Below are 26,895 nucleotides of genomic sequence, written 5' to 3'. Positions count from 1 at the left end.
GAGGACTGATGTTGCAAACACAAGCAAAGGGGAATGGACGTTAGTAATAATGAATGATTTACAGGAAATGGTTAAGCCTACACATCAGAAACCCAGGAGTAGTGGTATTAATAATCACTACTGAGTTCGCAAGAATGGACCCATATGTCTTCAAATTTCTAGAGTTGATTATTCCGTTTCCAGATTAGTCTCTCATGAGCTGCTGTTATTGCCACTGCACCCAGCCATTCTGCCAGTCTGGTGGTCGTTTATAATTTCCTCAAGAGACACATCTTGGCAATCGCTAGAAAAGTGCCAATCAACCCTTTTTTTAGCTTGCATTAAGTCCCTTAATGCCATGCGAGATTAGGGCAAGGGCCAAAAAGGTTTTTAGATCTTACACGGTTAACATTGGTCACTCAGCAAACTTTACACAGCAAATCACTGCCCATCCTCCATTGCTGGTGATGCAGCAAACCTGGAGGGGAATCATCCATTTCTTTTTGCAGTTTTATATAGGCAAACTCGACCTGAAGCTAAATTTTACACAAGCCTATCTTAGACTTTGTTGTGTGAATGTAGCAGGTCTGGCCAGCTTTCCTTTGCGTACTCTATTTGCAAGGCCTCGTCTCATTTGGCGTTTAATGCTGCACTGCTGGGTTTGACTTCTTGTCAAGTAGGGATCTGTTATCAAGGTTTCATAGAACCCTGTTACTGAACTTGCTCCTTTTGTATTGAAAACTGGGAAGTATGGAAGGGATAGCAACACAAAAGGATGATGGACGGAGTGCTGAAACCTTTCAACCCCCCCCCCCCCCCAGTCACAGATCTGGGTTTAATCCATTGTTCTTTTGCTCACCATGCCACCCCAGTTTGGAACCAGCCCTATGCAAATCAGTCTTGACCTTGTTGCCTATGGAACAGTCTAGCCGGAACTGCCAGGTCAGGTCCTCCTTGGGCCGGAAAACAAGCACCCTGGGACCAGTTTCAGGGTATCACTCCTCATCAGTCAGGCTAGCTTGAATCCAGTGGCACAGTGAGCAAGGGACCCATGTCTGGGCATACACTGGCCACCAGTATGGAGGGGATGCCAAGTCGATTCCCTGGTGTGTGCAAAAGACTATGTTTTGGTTGGCGATATCTCCAAAACTGATTTCCACTCAGTTTATAGTTTGCTCACATTTGGGGGAATGTTGTGAATTGACTTTCCATATAAAGCTATTCTAGCATGAACATAGCTTTGGAAATCCACTGGGGCCAATGGATGGCTCTGTGGTCAATTAATCCATCAGAATTATACTACACAGGCGCTTGTGAATGTAGCAATCAGTTTGAGTCCTGTTTTCCATAGATAAGCCTCCATATATAGTCAGCGTGCGGAGGATAGGGTTGAGCGGGTCTCTTACCTATTTTTGTCCTACTTATAAGGTATTAGAGCTGACAAAATCATTTTGTGCATGCCTCTCTTGTCAGCCAACCTGGAGTTTTGAGGTTCTTTGTGAAGTAATATGCCAATTGTGCAGGTGGTGTACTGTGTAATTTTATTCTAAATTAGTAAGCGCAGGCCTCTAGATGCTGTTGTGGCATAAAGTTAGACTCCTGATATTCTCGGGGGTGTTCCTCCCTAAAGGCATAGCTTCAGTAAACAATCAATTCTTCAGAGCTGTGTTAAGGATATTGCCAGGGGGATGATGCCAAAGACCTAATTAAACCTGGGTGCCACCACCATCTAAACCGTTTGAATCCTGCCCCAAAGGGAGAGTTGGAGTTCTTTCCAAAGTTGAAAGTTTCCATTCGTTTGTCAGTCATATTCGTAAGGTTGTCTTAGCATATGGTGGGGGGGAGGGAGGGTGGGATCTCTGCTACCAAGGATGCCCATGTTTGTTAGCTTTTGAGGTACTATTTAAACGTGAATTTGCTGATCAAATTCATCATGGGCCAGACATTCTTGTGCATACCCTCACATGTTGAACAACTAATCTTTTACCCTGATAAATTGGAAAAGGCAGTAGTAATGTCAATTAGAAGAGGCAGTAACAAGTGTGGCGTGAAAAGATAAGTGTGCTGTCAGCATACAACATGATTTTTAACTTGCCTGAAGCTGTATGGAAGATGGAGATATGCCGGAGGCTTGTCTGACTGTAATCACTAGGAGCTCAAACGCCAGCTAAAACAGTAATTGAGACTAGGGGCATCCCTGCCTAGTGCCCCTTTGAATGATGACTGGATCCGAAATAAAGCCATTACAACTCACCACTGCTGCGGGGCTGCTGTGCAGTGCAGGCATTAGACCATGGCAAGAAAACTTTGCCCAATGCCCCGGTAAATAGGTAGACCCACTCTAACCTGTGAAAGCCTTCACAATATCTATGGAGAGGTCCAGCCTTTCTTATGGATTGTTTTTGGACAACCAAAGTAGGTGCAGTAGGTTTCTGAGATAGTTTTGTGAGGACCTTCCTGGAACAAATTCCACTTTATTTTTATGAATTAGGTTTGGTATGACCCTCTGAAGCCTCTGAGCCAGGGTTTTTGCCAGGATCTTATTGCCATTGTTGAGAAGCAAAATCGGTCTGTAGTTAGAACAGAGTTGTGAGTCTCTGCCTGGTTTCTGGATAGTGGGAATAAGGCTCTATTGAATTCCACGTGCCCTCGCGCTATCTTGCATTTCTCTGTAAACTTTCTTGAGTAAAGGGATGACATGTGGGGCCATGATCTAGAAATATTCAATGGGAAAGTCGTCCTACCCTGGGGCCTTCCCTGCAGTTAGAAGTTTGAGGCATCAGGTATTCTGCCTTCCAGCATCTGTCTTAGTTCAGCAGGAAGGTGCTTGTAGATCTTTTAGGAATTTGTCAGTGGCAATTCTCGTATACAGGGAGGAGTAGAAGGACACAAAGTCTTTGTTTAGTACAATAGGCTTAGTAAACAATGTATCTCCTCTGGTATATACCAATGGAATAGGTGATTTTGACTTTCTGTGCTTGAGTTGCACCACAAGCACTCTTGCACTCTGGCAGCTCTCTCTCCATTTCAGATGGTCTGTTAGGGCTTTTTCAGCTGACAGAGTATAAAGTGTACTGAGTTTGTATTTCTTTTGGCCCAAACTCCCGAGCTATGTATCTGAGAGAGTTTGTTAGGGCCAAAGTATTCTTCACATAGTGCCACATGTTTTCTCTTTTCTTCAGGGAGTTTATAGTTGGAATTATCCATTATCCATGTTGTGGCATTGGATAAAACAACATTTATGTCTAACAGAAAGGAGAATGAGGTGTGACTTGAATGTGCTCCCACTTAGATGTCACAGGTTTGAAGTTTCAGCACTGTGACACTTTACCAGAAAGTAATTTATTCTTATCTTTGTCCCATGCACACAAGAATGCTTGGTGTAGTCTTTTGCTTTTGGATGGGGAAAGCACGGGCATAGAAGGATAAGCTCAGTCTTCCGGTCTTGCAAGCAGATGAGCTCCTCTTATCCAAATGTCCTAAAAATTCTATAATATGATGAAAATAAGTTACTTATCTGTAACTGTAGTTCTCCAGTATTAGAATTGAATCATTCTCCGTTGTCGAGATAGGAGTCCTGGGACCTTAGAAAAGTAATGTCACCATAGACATAAACATATATAGGTCTTTCAGTTTAGGACCATATCAGAATCACTATTTAAAAAAAGGACTACACTTAAGATGTAAGATGCAACCAATCAGGTCACACCACACTGTAGAACCTTCCTGAGAGAAGCTCCAGTACCTAAGATTTTCACAGCACTAGTGCTTCCAAGTAGTACTGTACTGAGAGTGATAAAGGTGATCTTATCAGGGGAGGAGGGTGAGTCACATGTGAATCTATGAAAGAATCCAATACTGAAGAACTACTAGGTAAATTACTCCAGTATTGGAACGTTCATAGATTCACATGCTTGAATCAGAGTAGAAAGCAGTATGAATGGCACATTGAATAATGAGAAGATAAGACTATCTATGCAGATATATTAGAAAAAGTAAAACTCAAACATAATATCATTAATAAACACTCTGTATTCAACATATAAGGTGTGGATCAACATTTGATAAAACATTTCACTATGTGCCAATGGGCAGAACTATAAAAAAAAAAATGGTGGGAAGAGTCAGCTCACCTTTATCTGAAAAGATGTCTGAGAACTGTTTGGCTTACAGCAACATCCCCTTGAGCGATCAAGTCCAGACAGTAGTGTTACATAAAGATATGTTTATTCTTCCAGGTAGCTGCTCTGCAAATGTCCTGGAGTGGCACACCAGCAGATAATGCCATTGAGGTTGAGACAGATCTTGTGGAATGAGCATGTACAGCAGTCTGTAATGGCTTTCCTGCTGCCTGTGCATAAAATTGGATTGTAGCAGCTATCAATCTAGCTGTGCTTTGTTTGGAAAGTGGCTGCCCTTTCCGTGGAGCAACAAAAAGCTGATTAGATTCAGGAAAAGTCTTGGTCTTGTCCACATAAAATGTGATGCAACTCTTGATGTCCAAAGAGGGAAGAGCTCTTTCGACTGGAGTTGTCATGCTCAGAAAGAAGGTCTGTAAGATCAAGGGTTTTTTGATATAGAAGTCTGAAGGAACATTAGGGACAAACAAAGTTCGTACTAAGAATTAACCTGTCCTCCTTAAATTGAACACAGGATTCTTGGATTTTGAGAGCTTGGATCTCACTGACAGGTCTGGTGTAAATCAGGGCCACTAGAAGAGCTACTTTTCAAGATAAGAATTTTAATCTGCTCTGTAAATCGGCTCAAATGGAGTTTCATGAGCTGATAGTACCCTGTTTAGGTGCCAAGATGGAGGGGGAAGGGGGAAGTCTGACTGGAGGGAAAACCCTAAATAATCCTTTGAGGAACTGATTAGTCTTGAGGACCATAGAGAAGGAAATGTTAGAGAACGTCTGAAATGAGATATCGCCCCCAGATGCACTCGGATGGATGCATGAGTTAATCCTGACCTTGCCAATGCAATAGGTATGGCAATATGTGTTAAGGCAATGATGATAGTGGGTTTATTCTTTCCTGTTTCCCATTTGTGAGAATTAGACTTGTTTGTAATGTCCGCTCTGGCCTTAGAAAGAATCTCTCTACATTCCGTAGGGATGTTTAGATGGGAGAATTCATTGTATTTAGGACCCAGGATGATAATCTGAGAGACTTGGGATCCGGATGCAAGACTTGTCCCTCTGTTCATTGTCAGACGATATGGTGAGATCTTCAATGGAATGTGAGGTTCCTCTGACAGAAGGCGACATTCTGAAAACCAGTGTTGGCAAGGTCAGGTCAATATTAGCCTACAAGGCTCTATTTTCATCTTTGTGAGAACCAATGAAATCAGGGGAATTGCGTGGAAAAGTGTAGCCAAAGATTCTGCAACATGCTATCGAAAATGCATTCCCCCACGATCCTGAATGATGATTCCAGCTTGCAAAGAATCAGCATTTGGTGTTCTGAGCGTTTGCAAAGAGGTTGAGATTGGGTTTAACCCACTGTGAGAATATCTGGTTGAGTGAAACCTGACTCAATTCCCACTTGTGCACCAAGACCTGCTGAGACTGTCCGCTATCTGGTTTTGTTCTCCTGGGACGTGCTCCACTCTTAGATGCACTCCATTTAGAACAGACCATTTCCAAATGTCTTGAGACTCTCTCTCTCGCTCTCTCTCGCTCAAAAGTGATCTCATTCCCCTTTGTTGGTTTAAGTAGTGCATCATTGTTGTGTTGTTTGTTCATATGAGAACAGCAGAGTTTTTTTTTTTTATCTTGGGGAGAAAAACTTGTAGAGTCAGATACACTGCTCTGAACTCAAGTAGATTGATCGACAATTCTGAGGAGGTTTTTGCCACTTTCGACTGATCTCTAGGTCCTGGAGGTATGCTCCCCACCCCTCCAGGGAAGCGTTGGTTGCAATGATAAGCAGGGAAGGTTGAACTAGAAAGGAAAGGCCTATTGCAAGATTTGACTTTAGGGTCCACCAATAGAGGGCTAGGATCATGACCGGAGTGACTTGATGGTGTCGTTGAACGAAACTAGTTGAATGCATGACATCATCCACACGAGTGACTTGCAGTGGCATACTGAAAAACACTCTCTTCTCTAAACTGACTTTGCTAAGGATATGATCGTTATTAATCTTTCTGAAGTGTGACAGGCATTTCTGTTGACTGTGTCTAGTGTTGCTCCCAAAAAATGTTATAACTCTCGATGGCTGGGGTTTTGATTTCTTCCATTCAGAGTAAGACCCAGCTCGTTGAATAGATCTACGCAAGCTTTTGTTGACTCCTGAGTAGCGCAACTAGAATGTGCCTTGATGAGGCAATCGTCTAAGTATGGGAATACTTGGTGTTTCTGTTCCCGCAAGAATGCTGCCACCGGAGCAAGACACTTTGTGAATATCCTGGGGGCTGACTTCAGGACAAAAGGAAGAATCTTGAAGTGGAAGTGGCTGCCGGCTACTGTAAATTGGAGGAATCTCCTGTGGCAAGACAGATTGGGATGTGAAAATATGTATCCTGTAAACCCAGAACTGATATATAGTCCCTGTGGTTCAGATGCAGGAGATTATCTTGCAACGTGATCATGTAGATTTCCAGTTCTTGCGTATTAGAAAGAAACTGGAGTACAATCCTTTCCCTTGTTGTGAGAAAGGGACTCTCTCTATTGCTTGCTTTATGAGCATGGTCCTGACCTCCAGCTTGAGAAGGATTAGATGTCTTGAAATGGATGTGTGTGGTGGGTTTGGAGGTGGGATCTGAATACATTCTAAGGTGTAACCAAATTGAACATGCTTTAGTACCCACTGGTCCGATGTAATCTCTTGCCACCGCTGTGTGAACCGATATCTTTCCTCCTAATCTGAGTGCTGGAGCCGCATATGTAGCCGGAGCAGGTCATTGACGATGACCTGTTTCTTTTCCCTGGTGTGTCGCTCTCCCTCAAGGTGGAGGCCTGTTGTAGGCTGCTTGTGGTGGTTGTCTTTGTGCAGATTGTGAAATTGCTGAGTCGAACATGTGTAGGAGCAATAGCGGTTTTGCTGAAATCCTCCTCTATAAGATGGCATCCCTCGCCCCCTACAACACGAAAGGGCAACTTCTTGAACTGGAGGGTCCCCAGCGATCTAGCTGTGTCTGTGTCAGTTTTGATCGCTTGCAGGGCTTCATCTACATGTTTACCAAAGAGAGCTTCTCCATCGAATGGACGGTCCAAGATCTTGCTTTGCACCTCTTGTCTGAAGGTGGTAGCTTAAGCCATCCTTGTCTCCAAAGCACCGCCGAACCTGCAAGTTGCCTACATACAGGCCATCGCACAATCTATGATTTCCGCCAAGGCTTGCTCTCCTTGTAATACCTTCCTCACCTCTTTTTTCGCTTCTTCCGGTAGTTGGTCAATATATGGTGCGATGTCAGCCTATAATTGCTTATCAAATCGTCCCATGACAGCCAGGGAATTCTCTGCCCTGTGAGCCCCGACATTGAGGAAAAACACCTTCCAATATTGTCTAAACGTCTGCCCTCTTTATTCGGTGGTGCAGAGATTAGGAAGGATGGGATCTTAGATCGCCTCCGTGCTGCCTGCGTTATCACTCAACCAGGTTTTGGGTGGCCAGTTACACAAGCTGGGGCATCTTCCGGGGCTTAATATTTCTTGTCTAACTGCAGGAGAACGGCTATTACTGTAGCCAGATTTTTCATTACTTTTAAGCCCTCTTCCCAGATATAATTGACAATGGGCATGGACCTTACACTCTTTTGAAAAGGTTCCTTGAAGTTATATTAAAATGAGTCCATCTGTTTAGTGGGCATAGGAAGTGCAAACCTTTTAGGTGCCCATTCCAGTAAATTGTGGAACCCCCCAATGTCTTCTGGAGATAAGTCTACAAGGGTGGGCGATAGAGATGATTGTGGGGGGATGAGGCACTCATCCCATTCCAAATGAGTGTCTTGGAGCTCTCCTTCCCCTCTCTCTTCGTCAGAGGTATCTGGGTTGTGGAGAAGTGCTGTCTGTGGTGTGCGTCTTGGCGAAAAAGGCAATGACCTAGGCCTTTGTGCTGGACTGGACGGCTGAGTTATGGGAGGTGTAGACACCATAGAAGTCTGTTCTGCTGTAAAAGGAAACCGCTTCCTGTAATCCGAAAGCTTAAGCTGTAGGTCTTTAATTAAAGAGCTGGGAAGACAAACCATGTCCTCCTGCTCTTGATATTGTACCTGTGAAGAATAATATTCTTGCTTCTCATACTTCTACTCATAGCCTTCTGTGTAATCTTGACACTTAACTTGTAGTTCTGAAGGACTATGTGCATCCCCAAATGGTCCCTCATTATCTGAATATTCTTCTTCTAAAAGGTAGACTGGAATCAGGGGCATCAATTTACTAGGAGAAGTGTGCTCTGGTGTTAATAGCATGCTCCCACTGTAATCCTGATTTTTTTTCTGTCATCAATGATTTTGTTGATGGGGGTACCCACTAAGAGGTCGTCGACAGGGGGATTAGTTTCTTCTGTCGATGAAGGAGTAGACGACTGTGTTGTTGTCATCTGTAATGTAACCAGTGTCGAGGGTGGAGCTACTGATGATACCACTGACAACGGCTTGATGGAGATTTTCAGCGTTGACAGTCATTGACGAGGAGGAAGAAGTGGTGGACAACGTTCTGACTGTCGACATTGTTGTTGACGCTGAAGCTGCAGTGTATGTGTTCTTCGCTAGTGTTGTTGGCAACAATGTTCTCATAAAGCTAGAAGGTTGTTTTCTCTCCTTTTTAGTAAAGGATGTCTCTTTTTGAGGAGATTTAGAAGGACTCTGGCCCTTGTAAGGCCCATGAGAGGTCTTTATTAAGGCTTTCTTTGGCTGCTATGCGGAAGCTCTAAAATAGGGTGGCCTTTCCCTCTTATGGAACTTTGCCGAGGTAACAAAGGAGTCCGCACTGTCCGAATTAGAAACTGTCTCTTTCCTGTTCTTGAGCTTTTGAAGCGAGATTAGCAGCCTTTATTCCCTGTCCTTCAAGGTCTTAGTCCAAAAGGTACTACAAACGTTTGCAGAATGGTCCGTGTAGAGAGAATAAATGCTGTCTTTGTGAGGCTCTTCTGAGGGAAGCCTTTTTTCCACAGGAACTGCAAGCCCTAAAGAAGGTTTTCTTTTCCTTATCTGACGTGATAAGGAGGAGTCAGTCTCAGCCTTTCTGAAGAAAACTCTATGGAACCAAGGAAAAATACTTTCCTAGTACAAAAAAAAAAACAGAAATTCTTTCTTGAAACTATGCAAGAAGGAAAAAAAATTGAGCAGAGCTCAGTGGAGACTCCCTAGAATGATGTGCAGTAGAAAATCTGAGGGACTGTAGCTTCTCTCAGGAAGGTTCTACAGGGTGGTGAGACTTGATTGGTTGACTTTTAAGTTTAGTCCTTTTTTAAATAATGACTCTCATACAGTACTAAACTGAATGATGGGGGATGATTCAATCATGTGAATCTATGAAAGTTACAATATTGGAATAACAGTTGATATATTCCAGACTCCTCAAACTGTGAGCTTGGAGCACTTTAATTCAGTCAGCAACTGCTTAAGTTTCAAGAAGACATCCTTTTTTTGAGTACTAGGAGCATAGACTGATCCTATATTATATGTGTTGAATTGTACTCAAACGCATCTCCAGTTGGATAGGCCCAACTTTTGAGAATATGGGTGGGAGAAATTTATGGAAAGGAATTGCAACACCGCACTTCTTTATATGACACAGTGATCAGAGGTTGATGATCAGGTGGGTTGGCATGCCGGAGATATATATGACATTCCCAACCCAGTCTCTCTCTTCACCTGTTGGATACTTGTTGGGATCTATGAGTATCTTGTAATACGATGATATACAGTCTTTTGGTAGTGAGGAACAATAAAAAAAAATATGTTTAATATAACTTGAGAGTTCTCCGTTATAGAGATATCATAGAGAGAGCACTGGTTCCACACACTGTCAAAGAGGTTAATTCTGAGCTCACCCAGTGTCTGGTGTTGGTTAGGGATAGGGGATATGAGCAGTATCTTTTTTTAGCTAGTTTATCTACACTAGGGTTGCTTCTATCAGGCTAGGGGAAGGAATCTGTACTTAATGTCACACTGCGTGGTAGAAGTATTTGCTAGCTTTTAAGGGGGGGATTAAAATTCTGTGTTGGTGAGTCAGGTATGTGTGCCATTGATGCCACTCTGTTTAGATTGAGGCTGTTGGAAGAATAGTTTAGAATGATTAGATGGATAACAATGATGTAAGAGGTATAGGACCTGAGACCGAGTCACGAGCTGTGAGGTACTATCCTTTTGTTTTGAAGGACAACCTCAATTTATCATAAAGGGGACTTTTCTGAGCAAAGCAGGTTAGCTAAATCTCTATGTTGGCCCTGGGGTCTGAATAGGGTGGAATAAGGATTGCTTTTTTCAGCAGTGAGGTCATCTGAATTAATCTTCGTTTCATCTTGTTGCAAGGCTCTCACTTCTATTGTCATTTCTGTTCAAACTTCTATGAGCTGTTGGAGTTCGTCAAGGATGTAAAACTCTTTAGTAATGCCAGCTATAGTTACGATCAGGGTCACAGAGTCTAAAACAGACAGTATCTTATGACCTGTTCTTTCAGCAGTGGTCTGAGTGTCAGGCTTTTTTATGACCATTCTAAATGTAGGGGCCATGTTTCTGGGACATCTGGAGTATTTAGCGAGCGCATTTGGGTGTTTAGCAGGCAGGCAATCATGGGATGAGCAGGTTTTAAGGTTATATCAGTACCTAAGGTAGTGAGCCCTCTGAAATTCCAGAGATGGTGTAAAGTCCAGAAAAAGCAGTTTTGACAGGCAGAAGGTCAGAAATGTGATCATGTTGGTTCCTTTTCGGCTTCCAGAACATTTAAGATCCAGATGTTGCCTCTCCTTGATCTATCTTCCTTATAATCTATTTTTGAGGTGCCAAGGCTGATCTCCCAAATCCAGTGTCTCATGGAATTTACTGTCAATGTTGCTCAATCTGCACTCTGTCTGAATAAGTTGGGTCTTAAACGTTGCTAGCTTTCCATTGAGCATCTTAAGGTCTCTGTTAGAAGTGCCTTGTTCCACTGCTACAAGCAAGGTCCTGATGCTCTTTGAGTTCAGACATTACTGTGTCTAATTTGACTAAGGACATGTCTGTAGTTGGGGAATGAGGCCCTTTAGTTTTATTACCTCCTTGTAGGGTTTCCAACCAGGATAACTGCCTCACGGTTATTGCCTAGACAATGAGTGTTGTCTGGCATGTTGTAAATAAAGCATTAGGTGGAATCCAGGAGACAGGGCTATATGTTGGGCCAGATATTCTTATTACTAGAGATCAGTCTTTACCACTAGATCAAGAGGCAAGATCACGGTATGTAAATTTGGGAAACTTGGCAGGCTCTATGATGTCACAGACTGGGGCCCAACTTAAGTCAATATGGAGGGTCTCCTTGAATAAAGAGGAAAGGTAGAAGGGGCCAATTCACAATTCATATAACAAATCCTGCTGGACTGCTGTGTTGCGCCAAACTCCAGATGTTACCCTGGCAGAAGTGGGGGGGCGGAATGTTCACAGCTTGGAATGTTGAGTTCCTCTCAGCATCAGGAGCCACCGCTATGCCCTGATGGCTCGTGGCAGTTCAGGGTACTTCACAAGGCTGGGCGGTAGGTCTGAAGATGGTCCATGGAAGACTTCAGCCACTGATGCACTGAATAAAGGTGAGAAGGCCCAATAGCTGTAAGCTTCTAATCACGAGAGTCCTCACAGAAAGGTGCGCCAATGCATGATCTGCAATTCGCACTGATGTTCTGAGGACAGGGTCATGGGGCAATCACCTCTTATTTCATAGAAATGTGCACACAACAGCGACCATGTGCAGGGATTAAATGCCTGATGAGGGTAGTAATTTAAAGGAGCTTATTGAGACATGTCCATTTTCCTTGCCATCATGGTCCACATTTCATTTCCCAATTGAAGCTAACATAAGCAACCTACATGCACCTGGAACGGTGTTACAAGAGAAAATACTTAGCGCCGCAGTTCCTCCAACCCAGACTTTTTTGGTATGAAAGCACTATACTACCCGAGCCAAAAATATGAATTTGACTTGAGGCGTTCATGTTTTAAACAATTATTTAGCTGCTGAGTTCAAGACGTAGGTCTTAAAAACTGCACAGCAAGCTTTTTAATTGTATTGTTCTTTTCCCTCCTAATACTTGAACATGTTGTCGAAATAGCAGTAGCTGGCAAACCTGGGTGGTCTTGGTGATAGAATGCACCAACCCTGAACCATTACTCTTTTTACTTGTAGAAAGAGGTATGGAGACTGTTGTTATCCAGTTTCTCACCTATATTGATGCTACAAAGAAACAGCGCCCATTAAAAAGGAAGGATATCACCACTTATTTATGCACACCTAAGCAGAACAAGTTACGTTCCAACATTCTGATCAAGAGCAGCAAACTGTCTGCATTATTTACTTTATGAATATGCAGTGGCGGTCGGTAATTTTAGGAATGAGGGGGGGCGGACGGGATACACATGCACACATATACACTCACTTAAACCCTACATTATACATTCTATTACATTCAAACACACAAGCGCACAAACACATCCACTCACAACACTCATTACCAAATATTCAAACACACGCATGCTTCAAACATTAATAAAAAATAAAAATTAAAATTAAAAAACACTTACGCGCAGCTCTGCCTTGGAGATCCCATGAGGGTTGGGATTGCTGCCTTCCCTCACTGGTTGACCTTAGGCCAGCCAATGAGGAAAGCCAACAGTACCATGCCTCAGAGGTTCCAGGAGGGTTGGGGCTGCTGCTTTCCCAGTCAATGAAGTAAGGCACCAACCTTGTCAATGAGTGGTATGGAGTCAGTGAGACTGCTGACCCCACCCCTCTCTGTGATGATGTCACTGATTGACGTAGCCCTGGTCACTTCAGGGTTTAAAGCTAAAGCTCCCAGGTCCGAGGCAATAAATGACAATACCCCTCGTCACCGAGAGGGAGGGCCTCGAGGACCTTTGCTGAACTGAAGAGGTCACGCCCACAGGAGCTGTGACATACTCAGCCCAGGAAAGTTCAGCTCAGGCAGCCAGGAGCCTGCACATTTCACGCATGTCTAGCTCCTGGCTGCCTAACCTGAAAACAAGGTGTGTCTGTCAGGCTGACCTTTGCTCAGCCTGACAGACACTCTTCTCAAGAGGCAAAACGTGAGGGGGCGTAGCCCCTCAACCCCTATGGATGGGCCACGGTTTTGTGACTATGCGCTGTAAAATGGTGCAGAGTGGTTTGCCAGGCAAAACGTGCAGAAAACTGCAAAATCTTATACTTTTGTGAGCATTCATAAACATTTAACAGGGTCTCTTCTTGGAATGCATGTAATGCTGTTCCTGGAAATAAATGGAGTAAATGTGTTTCCACAATATGGAGGGCAAGAGAAAACCCTGTTTAAGAGCTCAAGGAAGTTGTTGTGGGTACCGTACACCTACCCACTATAGCACTTTACTAGGTATAAAAGTGCGTATAAAAATGTGTAACTTGGCAGATTCCAAGCTCCATACTAATCACTAACTTCCATTGAGTCAGGCACAATGCAATTATTTGTCTCGTCTTCACCAAAGCAATAGGAAAAGTTGCTGAGGTAGCTTTTAATTAACATAGAATTATCACAACAAATAAATGTTGCATCAAACACAGAGGCCCATTATCCCAGGTAAATGTTATGTTCGAATTCCTCCAAATTACAGCAGTCACATTTTCAACAGAAAATGGTTTCCAAAACATTTTATTCTTAAACCTTGTTTGTCGTACCTTGAAGTGCGTAAGACATGGTTCCGACACGTTTTATCATGTTCACTTTGTCCTGCGGCGTTATTTTACTCGTGGCCACCAATTTATCGCTTTCTTTCACTTTTTCTATTGCTGCCTGGAAAGCACAAACGTAAGATTGACTACAAATTACATTTCGAACAGCCTTGATAATCAGCACATGTTCCTCTTAAACCTAAACCAATTAGACAGTTATGAAAAGACATTTTTTTAAAGTCCTGGAATTGAAAAAAAACCCGTTAATTTGGGAACACATAATAAGGGGTCAAGGTGGAGAACAAAAAGGGGTGGGGTCACGATAGGTGGCATCATGAAAAGTAATTGGATAGTCAACTTATAAATGTATTTTTTTTAAAAACTTTGCCACAAAAAATATGGCAACGTGGAGTAATGTGACAGTAAATCTGTTCTGGCTTGATTGGTTGCAAAGGTTGCATTTTAAAATGTCTAGTAAGGTTAAGTCACCTGCTGCAGAGAGCTTTGTGTGCCCAGTAACCCCAGGGAATAATAATAATGATGACATAACTTTGGTGGTTAATGCACTTGCTGGAGAGAGCTGTGTTTTGTCTAGTGACTATTAACATATAGGCCCAGATGTACTAACATTAGTGTTTGCAATTACCTAATAGTGAATTTTTGTGATTCGCTATTAGGTAATTGCAAATACTAATGCTCTAAAGAGTGTTTAACTTTAGTTTAGGTGCTTGAGGCATGGGAGGGAGAATAGAAGGGTCTTGGCGCAGCGCCGCAGCTAAAGGCTCAATAAATAGCGCAAAGAGCACCGGGGAAAGGGTGCATCCTTGACGCATGCCTCGATGAACTTGAAGGGTTCCTGCTATATGTGAATTGATGAGAATTTTAGCTTGGGCTTTAGAGTAAAGATTTCTCAATATCTGAATAAATTGTCTAGGAAACTTAAACTTTACTAAGATCCTAAAAAGCACCTCCCATTGGACAAAATCAAAGGCTTTCTCTGCATCCAACATTATGATAGCCGCCGGTTTGTAGTTGTGAGAGTAATAATCTATCGCCTGAATTAGAAAGTTAGTATTAGTCGCTAACAGCCTACCCGGGAGAAAGCCACACTGATCTTCATGGATTAGGTCTTGAGCTACTAGGGTCAATCTTCGTGCCAATATCTTTGCTAGAAGCTTATTATAAAAATGTAGTAGACTGATCGGACGATAAGAATCGGGTTTCTGAGGTGGCCTATCTTTTTTTAAGAAGCTAATCATTGAGGCCCTTGTAAAGGATGCTGGTATGTCAGACCCATGGAGGATATTATTAAAAAGGCCAACTAAGCATCCTGCAATTTGGTCTACAAGGGTTTTATAGACTTCTGGCGGAAGACCATCTTCCCCACAGGCCTTCTCATTCGGTGAGGCCACTATTGCCTCCTTTACTTCAAGAAGTGAGATAGGTGATATAAGTTTTGCCCTTGAAGACTCGTCCAAACTTGGCAGAATCAGTGGATCCAGGTAGTGATTGATCTGCTGAACACTGGTTGGAAGAGAGTGAGAATACATTTTTGTATAGTGAGATAGAAAGACTCTTTCAATATCTTCTGGATGATTTACAAGCGTGCTTAGCCCCTCATCAAAAATAGATTTGATAGTGTCTTTATGGGATTTTTTTTTTTTTCCACAGACCCGGCCAGAAATTTGCCTACGTGTTTGCTTTCTTCGTAACAACTCTGCAAACTTGTATGTTGATTGACTATCCCGTGAGATAAAAAACACAATCCCTTAACTTGGCCTGTTCCACAGGCAATCTTGAGAATGCCTCTGGGTCTTGGGAGGTCAGGAGGGCACTTTGTGCTTGACTCATGCCCCAATTGGAGCTCCTTTAAGTTTTGCTTATTTAGTTCGACCGTAAACACCTCATAGGATATAGTTTCCACTCTTATGTAAGCTTTGAGTGCTTCCCAAATGGAAATTGGGGAACCTGGACCTTTATTAATCTTGCAGCAATCAATAACAGAGGTGTTTAGGAATCTGTACCCATCCTTCATCTACCAAAAGAGATTTATTGAAGCTCCAACGAGGACGAACACACATCTCACAATGCAGATTAAGATTGACCTGAGGTGCTGAGTGATCCGAGAAAGGATTGACTTGTATAAAAGTATTATTTTGTGGGACAAGAAACAAAGTTAATATGAAGTCTATTCTGGAAACCGTATTATATTTTTTTTTAGAGAAATACGTATAGTCATGATCCTACAGGTGATCAGTCCTCCAAGCGTCTACTAAAGCCAAATCCAAAATAATCTTCCCTAACCACTGGGAAACTCTGGTTTTATTCTGCTTCTTGGTTTTACGAGAGGAATCCATCGGAGTATCTGGAGTAACATTAAAATCTCCACCAATGATGAAAAGGCCGGGGAGTGAGCTCAACACCTTATAGAGGCCCTGAAGGGGGTTTGGATCGTCATCTACTGGGCCATAAAAGCTCGCAAAATCGATATGATTATTCGAGATAAGAGTACTAATTACAACCCACCGTGCCTGCGGGTCTCTCTGGATCTGGTATATAGACCTTCCCAGGAAGTTCCTGGGAAACCAATATAGTGACCCTTCGAACAGCGGCATTAGCCGATGCAAAGCATACCTGAGCAATAAATTTAGGAAGTTTTGGGAGCTTATTTTGACATTTTAAATGTGTTTCCTGCAAGAGAAAAATCTATGATTGCGAGACCCTGAGCCATCTGAGAATAGCACCAAACTTAACATGGCTGTTGGTGCCGTTAATACTGCAAGAGATAACTCTTAGTTCTCTCCCTGACCCTCCTTTACTGAGCGCAGTCATCCAATACCAGAATCATAGGCGACCCCCAAGCTGGCTCTTCGAGTAAATCTTTTTGTCGATTTGTAATCTGCTTTGTCATCTGTTCTTTTCCCCCACCCTAGTGCAAACCTCCCCCCACCAGAAGGAGGACATCTTCCCCGCCCTTCCCTCAGCGGGTCCCACACGTCATGGCCCACCAATCTGGTCCCCCACCACTGAACCCCCCCCCCCACATACCCAAAAAAAGAGTGCCCTGTCATGGCACTCCTAGAGCCTTGATCTCAGGACGAGCAGCAAGGCAGCGGAAACCAAAAAAACAGACATAAAACACAAAAAACACATTGCGAGTCAGTTCCAAATATAGTAGAGAATTTTTTTTACCCCTTCTTTTCCTCATCCTCCCGCCATACCATATCATTGTTTTTTGTTTTTTTTTAGCAGATCTAAGAAGTTCTTTGCTTCCTGTACGCCCTGAAAAATATGCACTTGTCCTTTATAGAACACTTTGAGGTTAGCTAGTTGCACAATGCCAGCTGGGGTCCCCAATCTCTTAAAATCGTCTATTAGCCCAATGAATTTGCAACGCCGGTGCGCTTTAAGGAAAATTTGTATAAACAAAGAATATGCACAGTCCGCAAGTTTAAGGGTATTTGGGGACTGACCTTCGAAGTAGAAGATGTACCTATGGCACCATAAGGCGCCAAAATGTGCTCTTACATTTTGCTGTTTGTTGCAGAATAAGCTTCAGTGTGGTTTTTAATAATGAATTGTAATCTTATGTGTTGCTCTGTGTAAATTTCTCATGGTTCGTATCTGCTAACAAAAAATTATAATTTTTTTAAATAAAACCAACAAATAAAAAATTCGTAGTAAGTCGTAAATCCTCATGAACATTAATGAGTAAAGCCTCAGCCAACGACCCACTGGGAATCCCAAAAATCACAGGGATGGTAGCCTGCTGGGGTCAGCAGACGTCATGTCATGTCTGTGACTGTTCTTAAATAAGATTTTTTTTTTTTTTTTTTTTTTTTTTTTAAATGCAGCCTATTTTCCTTAAATGAAAACGGGATGAGTTTAAAAAAAGAGAAAATAAAACGTTTTCTTTTTGTTTTTTTAAAAGTAAGCAGTGCTCGGTCAACTTTGAGTTGGTGGTTGTTAGACTGGACACGCTGAGATAGTGCTTCCCAAAGCTTTTTTGCTTTTTCTGGTAGGTTTTGCTGTTTGCCCCTAGCGCCCTTGGCACTTTACCACTGTAAGTACAGTCGGAAAGTGCATACACGTCTTCCCACATATGTTGGGAAGTGGCGCTGGCCTAGGTGTGTGCACCAGCATCTACGGTGCTTTTAACATGTAACTAGCCTGCTTTAGCAGGCCAGGGTGTGCAATTTGCACCTTTGGTGCTTTTAATCATGTGTCCAGCCTGTCATGTTCTTTACTATCATTAGGTTCGTGTTGACAGACCCCTTTCTATGGTAAAGGTGGTTTTGTCAATAATCAAGGAGAAATGCCACTTCTAGAAAGTGGACGTTTCATTGCCCTGAAACGCTTTTTGTGCCTTTTTAATTCAACTTGAGTTCACACTGGGGGATGGAGGAGCACATCTGGATTACCCAGCGACAGCTATACAACTTAGGCACACAACTGGAACGAAGACCTCTGCCATTTGTGGGCCTGGCTGGATAGATTGGAGGGAGAGGTTCTGACCCTTGGCCTCTCAGAGCCAGGTCCTGGCCCCACTAAAGATTAAGATCTGCATTCCACAGCCCAATGGCAGACAGGATGGCAGACAGGATTGAAATTTAGAGGAGACATCTGTGGTTCAAAGGGGAACCTTCTGACCCTCCCCCAACTTAAAAGGCACACGATTGGGATAACTACTGGTGCCACGCTGCCAGAAGAACCTGTTGTGCACAAGGAGTAAGTACTGCTTTAGGAAGGGACCGCGCACTATTCCTGCATCGTGGCTGGCCAGGGCAAACTGGTTGATACTGTGAAGCACTCTGAAGTGTGCTATCCAAGGGCTTGTTGTTTTCTCCCTGTTCTAGGTGGAGGTTCAAGGGACCTACACCTACTTATTTTCATCTGGAGAGCGGTGCCCACTTAAATGCCTACATCATCTGCTGGACGTCACCGGCAGCAGCGGTGAGGGCATGGAACCAAGTATTGCGCCTGGAGACAGGATTTGCTTGGTGTGGAGCCTTCTAAATATTGCATCATTCAAGGAGTGTGGCCTTTTATTGTGGGGCTACGACACGTATAAGCATCTGGTTGGTAATGAGCGGTTTCACCAGTTGCGGGACCACCCGTGGCCTGTGTTTGTTAAGTATGCTGCATTTCTCTCGTGCAACAGACGGCTGCATGCTCATTGTGCACGGTATCCAATTCATTGGTTGCAACCCAGAACAGTGTCGCAATCTACCTTGCGCCGCACTGCTGAACTTGTGTCTCTCAGAGTGTGGACGGATTTGTCTGGTGCATCTTAAGTAATCGCGCACCAGACATTGTACTTCACTCCAGGTACAGCATTCGTAACTTTCTGTATGTTATCAGATTTGTCTGTTGTTACTCAAGTCATCGCACACCAGATGCTTTGCCTCATTTCAGGGAGGTACATCATTGGTAATTTTCTGTGTGTGATCAGATCTGTTTGGTGTGACTCAAATCATTGTGCACCAGACGTTGTGCCTCATTCCGAGGAGGCCTGGCATTAGGAACTTTCTGTGTATGAGCAAATTTGTCTGGTGCGACTCAAGTCATCATGCACCAGATTTTGTGCCTCATTTCAGGGAGTCCAGACATTGGTAACTTTCTGTGCATGATTGGATTTGTCTGGTGCGACTCAAGCTATCGCATACCAAGTGTTGTGCTTCTTTTCCAGGGAGGTACGGCATTGCTAACTTTTATTGTGTGTACAGAATTGTTTGGTGTGACTCAAGTCATCACACACTAGACGTTATGTCTTATTCCCGAGAGGTTTGGATTTGGTAGCTCTTCGTGTGCAACTGGTACTGTCCAGGGCGACTCAAGTCATGGCGCCCCAGATGCTGTGCCTCCTACGAGGGAGGGGGGGATTTGGTAACTATCTGTATGCAGGAGTGTTTGGCTAGGCTCCATTGTGAACAGCGTGCGTCCCAGAGTGACCCTCCCCGTGGTTGGCAGACCTGGGTCTGTGCCAGAAGGCACGGTGTGGAGACCCCTTGGAAAACTCTCACAGTGGTAATCAGATCTTCATTTATCGACGACTGCCTTATCACCTGTTATCTCTTTGCTCCCCCCACCCTTGCCCAGGAATCCTGAATAAGTGTAATTCCGGCCACGAATGGCCTAGTATCCAGGGAAAGGGTGCTATCATCTCGAGCTCATAAGAGGTAGGGGTAGTAGGAACTGGTTGGAGGAAGGTCTGGACCCGGTGGGGGGGGGGGGTCTGTGAGTGCAGTGACCACTAGCCTGCCGAATATCAGTAAACCGCAGTAGGGTGTTTGGAGCGAGTGTGAGCAAGTGCATGTTATACTAGCCTGTTGATATCCGAGGCACCAAGTAGCAGTGTGGAGCAAGTGAGTGGGAGGGACTGCCTGTGATTGACTACACTGCATGGCGGTGTGGCATACACGTTGTTTCTTGGTCTGAGGACTATCATGGTTGACAGAGGGTTCTACCTGTGAAGCGTAAGTCGCGGGATTATCTAAAAGTGCTGCTGTTCTCTGTATCTACACATTGCTGCTATTGTTGTGAACTGGGGTGCACCCTAGGATCGTGTGCCATCGAACTGGGAAAATCGCTAGGGTGGGTCTTGTGCTGTGTGTGGGCACTGCATGAGGGTGCTGGGAGGGAAGGTATTATTTTTCTCACATGTTCATAATGCTAATGTCGTTTTAACACAGTTGGGCCCAGTACTGCTAGTGATATTTTTTTATGTGATTTATACCCAGATTTACATGATGTTCATGTTGTGTTAATTAATGTGTGTGTTGAATACAAACTTTATATACATACTCCTTGTGTGAAGTCTCTTTTGTGACGCTCAGTGTATTTGTTGTATGGTAGTGCTATGCTAATGCTTTACACACTGCCCTTGTGAAAAGCCTGACTGCTGTGTGCCAAGCTATCCAAGGGTGAGTGCAGGTTATACAATGAGTGTAATCACCTACCCATAACAGGAATGGTAGGTTCTGCCTGGCTAGGGCCTCGCCGCAACCAACTGGAACGTGAAGCCTCCAACAGTGGTAAAGTGTGAATGCTTTGCAACCGCATTTCGATTGCAAAACATTTGTACATACCATTCATATTCGGGATTAGGAAGGGATGCCCTCAAAACGCCTCCTCCAAATACCGAATCGCAAAACGTAAACTGTGATTTGGTAACAAGAATCGCAATTTGGGCTTTGTACACCGGAAAAGGCATTTTTCCAGTCCAGATGGCCTGATTCTGTAAAGCAGATCTTTTATGACCTAATTAATGCTTTGTACATCTGGTCCATAATTCTTAACAGTAAAGACAATGTGCGACACCTACCCTTTGAAAACCTGATTGTCTTATACAACATCCTGTACATTTATTCACACACACACTTGATTTGTTCATTGTCAATGTATAATGTGTGCATCTGATGAAAAGCGCTGAGACACACTAAACTGGAATGAGTAGCGCTATAAAAGAATTAAATAAAAAGATATTTCTATTTAAATAGTTATTTGTGGAAACACTTATAGGCTGCTAAATCTGACATTCTTACAGTGCATGAATATCCCTCTTATACATGGATTGAACAAAATCAAAAGCTTGCCTTCAAATATAGTTTTTCTTAAGTATTTGCAAACTGATGAACTGTGTGCCTTTTTGTTTCCCCTCCACTGCACTAATGTCAAGGTGCCCACGCTCCACATAGCTCACGACCAGGATTATACTAAAACAAATGGAGGGCTGATGGCATTTTAAATTTGTCCTTTGTTTTGGGCATAGCTGGAATTTAAAATAAGGAAGTCCCCTTTGCAGCCTGCATGCTGCTGTTCAGAGCAGAAAGCAGACAACGTGCAGGCACTGTGTCCCAGTACATTACATCAGAACAAATTCAGCATATTTGACTGGGGCCAGATGGATCCCCGATCCGTCCTAATACCAGCTGCCGGATCGGAGATCTGGCTGTTTCACCCATCATTCCAGCACTGTATCTACATTAATCTATATTAATGTAATTTAGATTTTATTTCTGCTTGGGTCATAAATGGGCAGTAGTCATAAGATTTCCATTAACTGCATGACTATTTGAACTCTCTTCATGACGTCCCACTGCTGGTGTAGTTTGGGAAAAGGGCAGAAGCAGCTCCTCCATGGGAGCGGAGGAGTGTTGCACCACTATAAAATTGCCCCATAGCAACTGAAAAATAAAATGTTAATAAAGTGTATTTATTACCATTTTATTTTTCAGCAACCTGTCCTGACCTGAGTGTCAGGACGGGGCACAGCAATTGCTGCTGAGTGACAGCAGGGAGCTCTGCACTTATGTTTAAAGTGTGCATGTCTCATTGGCCGGCCGTCTTGTGACGGCCAACCAGGCATGCACATTTTAAACTTCTCTAACCTAATTGTCTTAAAACAGCTGGGTTAGAGAAAGTACGGGTCTCCAGTACTCTCAAGAACGCTGAGAGAGGCCGCTCTCTCCAATCCTGATGCTTCTCTCATGCTGTTTGACAGGAGAGAAGACACCACTCTAAATACATGGTAGCCACCACTGGGAAAGGGCCCAGAACACCTTCATTATATCAGTACAGCTGGGAACTGATTTGGTTCCTCATACTTTAAAAAAATACATGCATCACTCCTAAGGTACTTTTGGATGCCTACATGGTAGATTATTGTATCTTGCAAGGTGAAGGGTCAGAAGAGTCTGCATCTAGTTCAGTACATACACCTTTCACACCTCTTCAACGTTCAATAATCTGATAAATGGTAATTCAAATGATTTATCACCTTTAATTTGTGAAAAAGTAGATTTCCTATTTGTGCTTTGAGGGACAAATTTGCAAATTTATTTTCACATGAACGTCAGATTATTTGCACAAATCAATTTTTCGAGTGTAATACCACTTTGAATAGTGAAAAAAATATACACTATTTAATGTAGAACTTTGGGGGGTTGGCATTCCATTGCAGGAATGCCTGGAAAGTTTTGTAACACCCATAAATGTACTGGTATTCGTTTAACAACCAGGATTCTTATAGAGAGCAGCTAAACACCCTTTCGGGTCTAAAGTCGCTGTTGGGGGGTACTTACTGCAGCTCAGTCGAGGTGCTGGATGGCCAGTTCAGTCAAAGAGCCAGGTCTTGAGGTCCTGCCTAAATTGCGGCAGAGAGGGAGATTTCCTGAGATGTAAAGGAAGAGTTCCCGGTCTTAGCGGCAAGGTAGGAGAAGGATCTTTCTCCGGCTGTGGTCTTGCGGATCTGTGGGATGGTGGCCAGGGCAAGGTGAGTGGAACGGAGTTGTCTGGTGGGCATGTCGAAAGCGAGGCTGTGGTTGAGGTATGCAGGTCCAATGTTGAGAAGGGCCTTATAGGTGTGCGTGAGGAGTTTGCAGGTGATTCTTTTGTTGATTGGGAGCCAGTGGCGGTCTCTCAGGTGCCCAGAGATGCAGCTGCAACTTTCTAGCGGTGGCGTTCTGGACTCTTTGCAGCTTCTTTTGGAGCTTCAGAGCTGACAGAGTGTGTTGCCGTAGTTGAGCGTGTTGCTGACGAGCGCCTGGGTGACTGTTCTTTTTGGATTCAATGGGGATCCACTTGAAGATCTTGCGGTTCAAACAAAGCGTGTGGAAACAGGAGGACAAGATGATGTTGATTTGGTGGTTCATAGAGAGCGAAGAGTCAAGGATAATTCCCAGCTTACGTGTGTGGTCGGTTGGCGTGGTGGGTGGGGGGTGGAGGACATGGGTGCCGGTGTCATGGAGTCTTGCACAGAGGGTGTGGTGGGAGACGATGTCGAAGGCGGCCGAGAGGTCCAGGAGGAAGAGGGCTGCGGTTTCACCCCGGGGAAGAAGGTTGTGGATGTCACCTGTTGCAGCGAGGAGAGCAGTCACAGTGCTGTGGTTGCTTCTGTAGCCTGATTGGGAGGGGTTCAGAATGTGGTTATTCTCAACGAATTTGGTGAGCTGGGCGTTGATGGCTTTCTCAAAGACTTTGGCTGGGAAGGGGATTAGCGAGATGAGTCTGTAGTTCTTGAGGTCTGTCAGGTCTGTAGTGGGTTTCTTCAGCAGGAGTTTGATCTCTGCATGTTTACAGTCTTCAGCGATGGTGGCTGTCTCGATGGAGCATTTGATGGTGTGGAAGAGTTCGGGGGTGAAGGTGTTGCTGACTCAGTTGAAGATATGGTGGGGGCATGGGTCCGAGGAGGCTACAGAGTAGATTGTCTTCTTGATCCGTAGGGTGTTGGTTTTGATGGTGGACCAGTTGGTCAGGGTCGGCTGGGATCTGGTACCTTTGGGTGCTGTGGTTGTGGGTGGGTCTGGTGGGTCCTGTGTTGGGAAGCTTTCATAGATGTTGGCGATCTTACGGTGGAAGAAGATGGCAAGGTTGTCGCAGAGAGCTTGGGATGGGGGATGTCTGTGGTGTCCAAGGTGGGTTTGGTGAATTCTTTGATCACAGTGAAGAGTTCTTTACTGCTGTGTGCGTTGGAGTTGATTTGTTATCGAATCGCGGTTCTCTTCGTGGTTCTGATGAGGTGGTGATGTGATGGGACAGTGGTTTTGAGGGCTGCGCGGTCTGCCGGGGTCTTGCTGCACCTCTATCTTCTCTCAAGTCGTCTACAGGTGCGTCTGGATTGTTGGAGGGTGATCACTGTGGTCTGTTTGTCAGAGGGTTTCCTGAGGGAGACCAGAATGTTGGCACAGTTGGGGAGCCATCGGTGGAGATGGCAAAAGCAGATGTGGTGGTGTCTGTGGAGGTTAGCTGTGGTGTGTTGCGGAGGGTAGTGGAGAGTTGGTCTTCAGAGACCTTGTTCCAGCTTCTGTGCGGGTGGCGGAGGGCATGGTGGTGATTGGTGGGTTTGGTAAAGGAGAAGTGGACACACTAGTGGTTGGTCCATAGGAATTCAGAGGTGTGGCTGACAGAGCTGTTGCTGCTAGCGGAGAGGATGGGGTCGAGCGCATGTCCTGCTGAGTGCATTGGGGAAGTGACCAGTTGTTTGAGTCCGATGCTGGCAAGATTCTCCAGTAGGGATGAGGTGTTGGGGGTTGATGAGGTTGTCCAGATGGAAATTGAGGTCACTGAGGAGGATGTAGTTTGTAGAGGTGAGGCCGTGATGTGAGATGAAATCGGCTATGGATTCGCTGAAGGGAGTGGCGGGGCCCGGGTGGGTCTGTAAACGAGGGTGTTGCATACGGCGGTGTTCAGTTTGGTCCAGATCTTGAAGTGGAAGTGCACCATGTCGACAGTGTGGGTTGTGGTTTTCTCATCCCTTTTCCCACTGTGAGCAGTTGGGGAATTACTCTGGTTAAGGGCAGGATTCTGGTTAGGAACGGAAGCTCCCCAAAATTAGTGGGGATGTAGAAGCTGGGTGGTTTCTAATGGGCAAATACTAGGGAAGGGAGAATGTAAAAAAAAAAAAAGAAAAGTGCATTTTCCCTAATGTCAAAGAATCTTCCTGTGCACAACAGTCCACTAAGTACAAATGGACATGGAGAAATACTTTTGCATGAGCATAACTGGGAATGCATAGAAGATTTCTAGGAGTAATTTTTAAAACCTTTGTGAATAAAAAAAGATGAAAAAAAAAAAAAAATCACACCCAAAGATAAGTACAAGATGTACTAGGAAACAGGTTGCAAAACATGGCCTGAATTGTGCATCGACATTTTGCGACCTGTGTACTAAGTACTAATAGCTCACGTCGCAAAATCTCTAGTCAAAGGGGGAGTTTGCAGAATGGGCTCCATGTCATAAATTTGTTTTCCAAAACCTATTGTGCAAAAATCACCTTTTAAAAACATCTTTTACAAAAGCATAATTTTTCTAATTAGCATAATCTGTAAACCAGAATATCTTTCCTTAAATTTTGACCTTCCCATTACATTTAATTTTTTATATTAGCATATTTATTTCTCTTCATACGTACAGATCTACAAATAGTTTTATTTTTTATGCCAGAATACCTTTTCGTAAATTTCAACCTTCCCATTACATCATCTTCTTTAATTTCATTTTTTGTATCAAATTTGTTTCTATTAACATGTCTATTTTTCTTCACAAAAACAGAAGATCTACATCCAAATAAATAAATAAATAAAATATATGCATCATATATTTTTTTGGGTGGGTAAACATGTTTATGAAGTACCCACATATGTGTGTGTTATATGGGAACTCAGCAACTAAGGACAAATCATTTATAAAGCGTTGCTGCTGTTGAAACTAGGACAGCCAGGCACTATAGACCAGAGATTTGGGGACACCAGTAAAGGACAAACTTAGTTGGAGTTAAAAGGTAAGCTTTAGGAGGTTTCGGACAAGATTTTTCATTAGTTGCCTAACAGAGGTCCAGGAGTAAGTAAGGAATTCCACCATTTAGCTTCCAGATATGCAAAGGAGCAACCTCCCAGTCAGGCTCAATTAAAATTGTGAGCCAACAATGGTCTGTCCTCCGAGAATCTAAGGGGAGCTCATTGGGATATAAGGAGAAATCAAAGTTTGAATGTATTTGGGGCCTTTCTTGCAAAGTACACAAAGTCAGAACTAAGGCCTTGAATGTTAGTATTTTGTGTATGGGCAGCCAGTGTAGATCTCTCAAGTGGCAGGAAACTGTTTATTGAGGTTCTGAATGAGTTGTGCTGTGGCATTCTGAATAACTTGTAATCGTTGGATCGGATACTTCAGGAACCCTACATAAAATAAATTCTAGTAATATGTTGTCTCTGTGAGGGCATGGATGATCATCTTGCGAGTATCCCCAGGAAGAAAGTCTAATTTTTTACTTAAGGCTTTCAGGCGAGTAAATGATGTGTTAGATACCACAGTAATTTGTGTTTCGAAAGAGATTTAATTAAAAGTTTCTCACTTTTGGCTATCAGCAACCATGCAGATGACAAGAACCGGGTTCACCAAAAATTTAAATCTCAGTTTTCTTCTAGTTTAGTTTTATAAATTATATTAAGGCTACAGGATTGGAACAGTTTAACCAACGAAGCCATGTACACCTTACATAATATCAGGCTCAAGGAAGATTCTTGCAGCACCCCACATTTAGCCTTCATGGCGAAGATAAAAAGGTAGAGAAAGCCCTGTTTGA

At 43.6% G+C, this 26,895-nt stretch overlaps 1 protein-coding gene across 2 annotated transcripts in view; it reads right to left on the bottom strand.

Annotated features, from left to right (window-relative positions):
• Positions 1 to 26,895, bottom strand: part of SNX9 (sorting nexin 9) — an 844,750-nt gene that overhangs the window by 114,042 nt on the left and 703,813 nt on the right. For both annotated transcript variants that reach the window (XM_069235304.1, XM_069235305.1), the window contains one exon: positions 13,821 to 13,935. In XM_069235304.1, coding sequence (XP_069091405.1) covers positions 13,821 to 13,935 — 115 coding nt within the window. The remainder of the gene's footprint in view (positions 1 to 13,820; positions 13,936 to 26,895) is intronic.

This window comes from Pleurodeles waltl, chromosome 5 (genome assembly GCF_031143425.1).
Source record: "Pleurodeles waltl isolate 20211129_DDA chromosome 5, aPleWal1.hap1.20221129, whole genome shotgun sequence".
Lineage (NCBI taxonomy): Eukaryota > Metazoa > Chordata > Amphibia > Caudata > Salamandridae > Pleurodeles > Pleurodeles waltl.
Note: the sequence above shows the minus strand (reverse complement) of the source record. Positions and strands in the feature narration are given on the sequence as shown.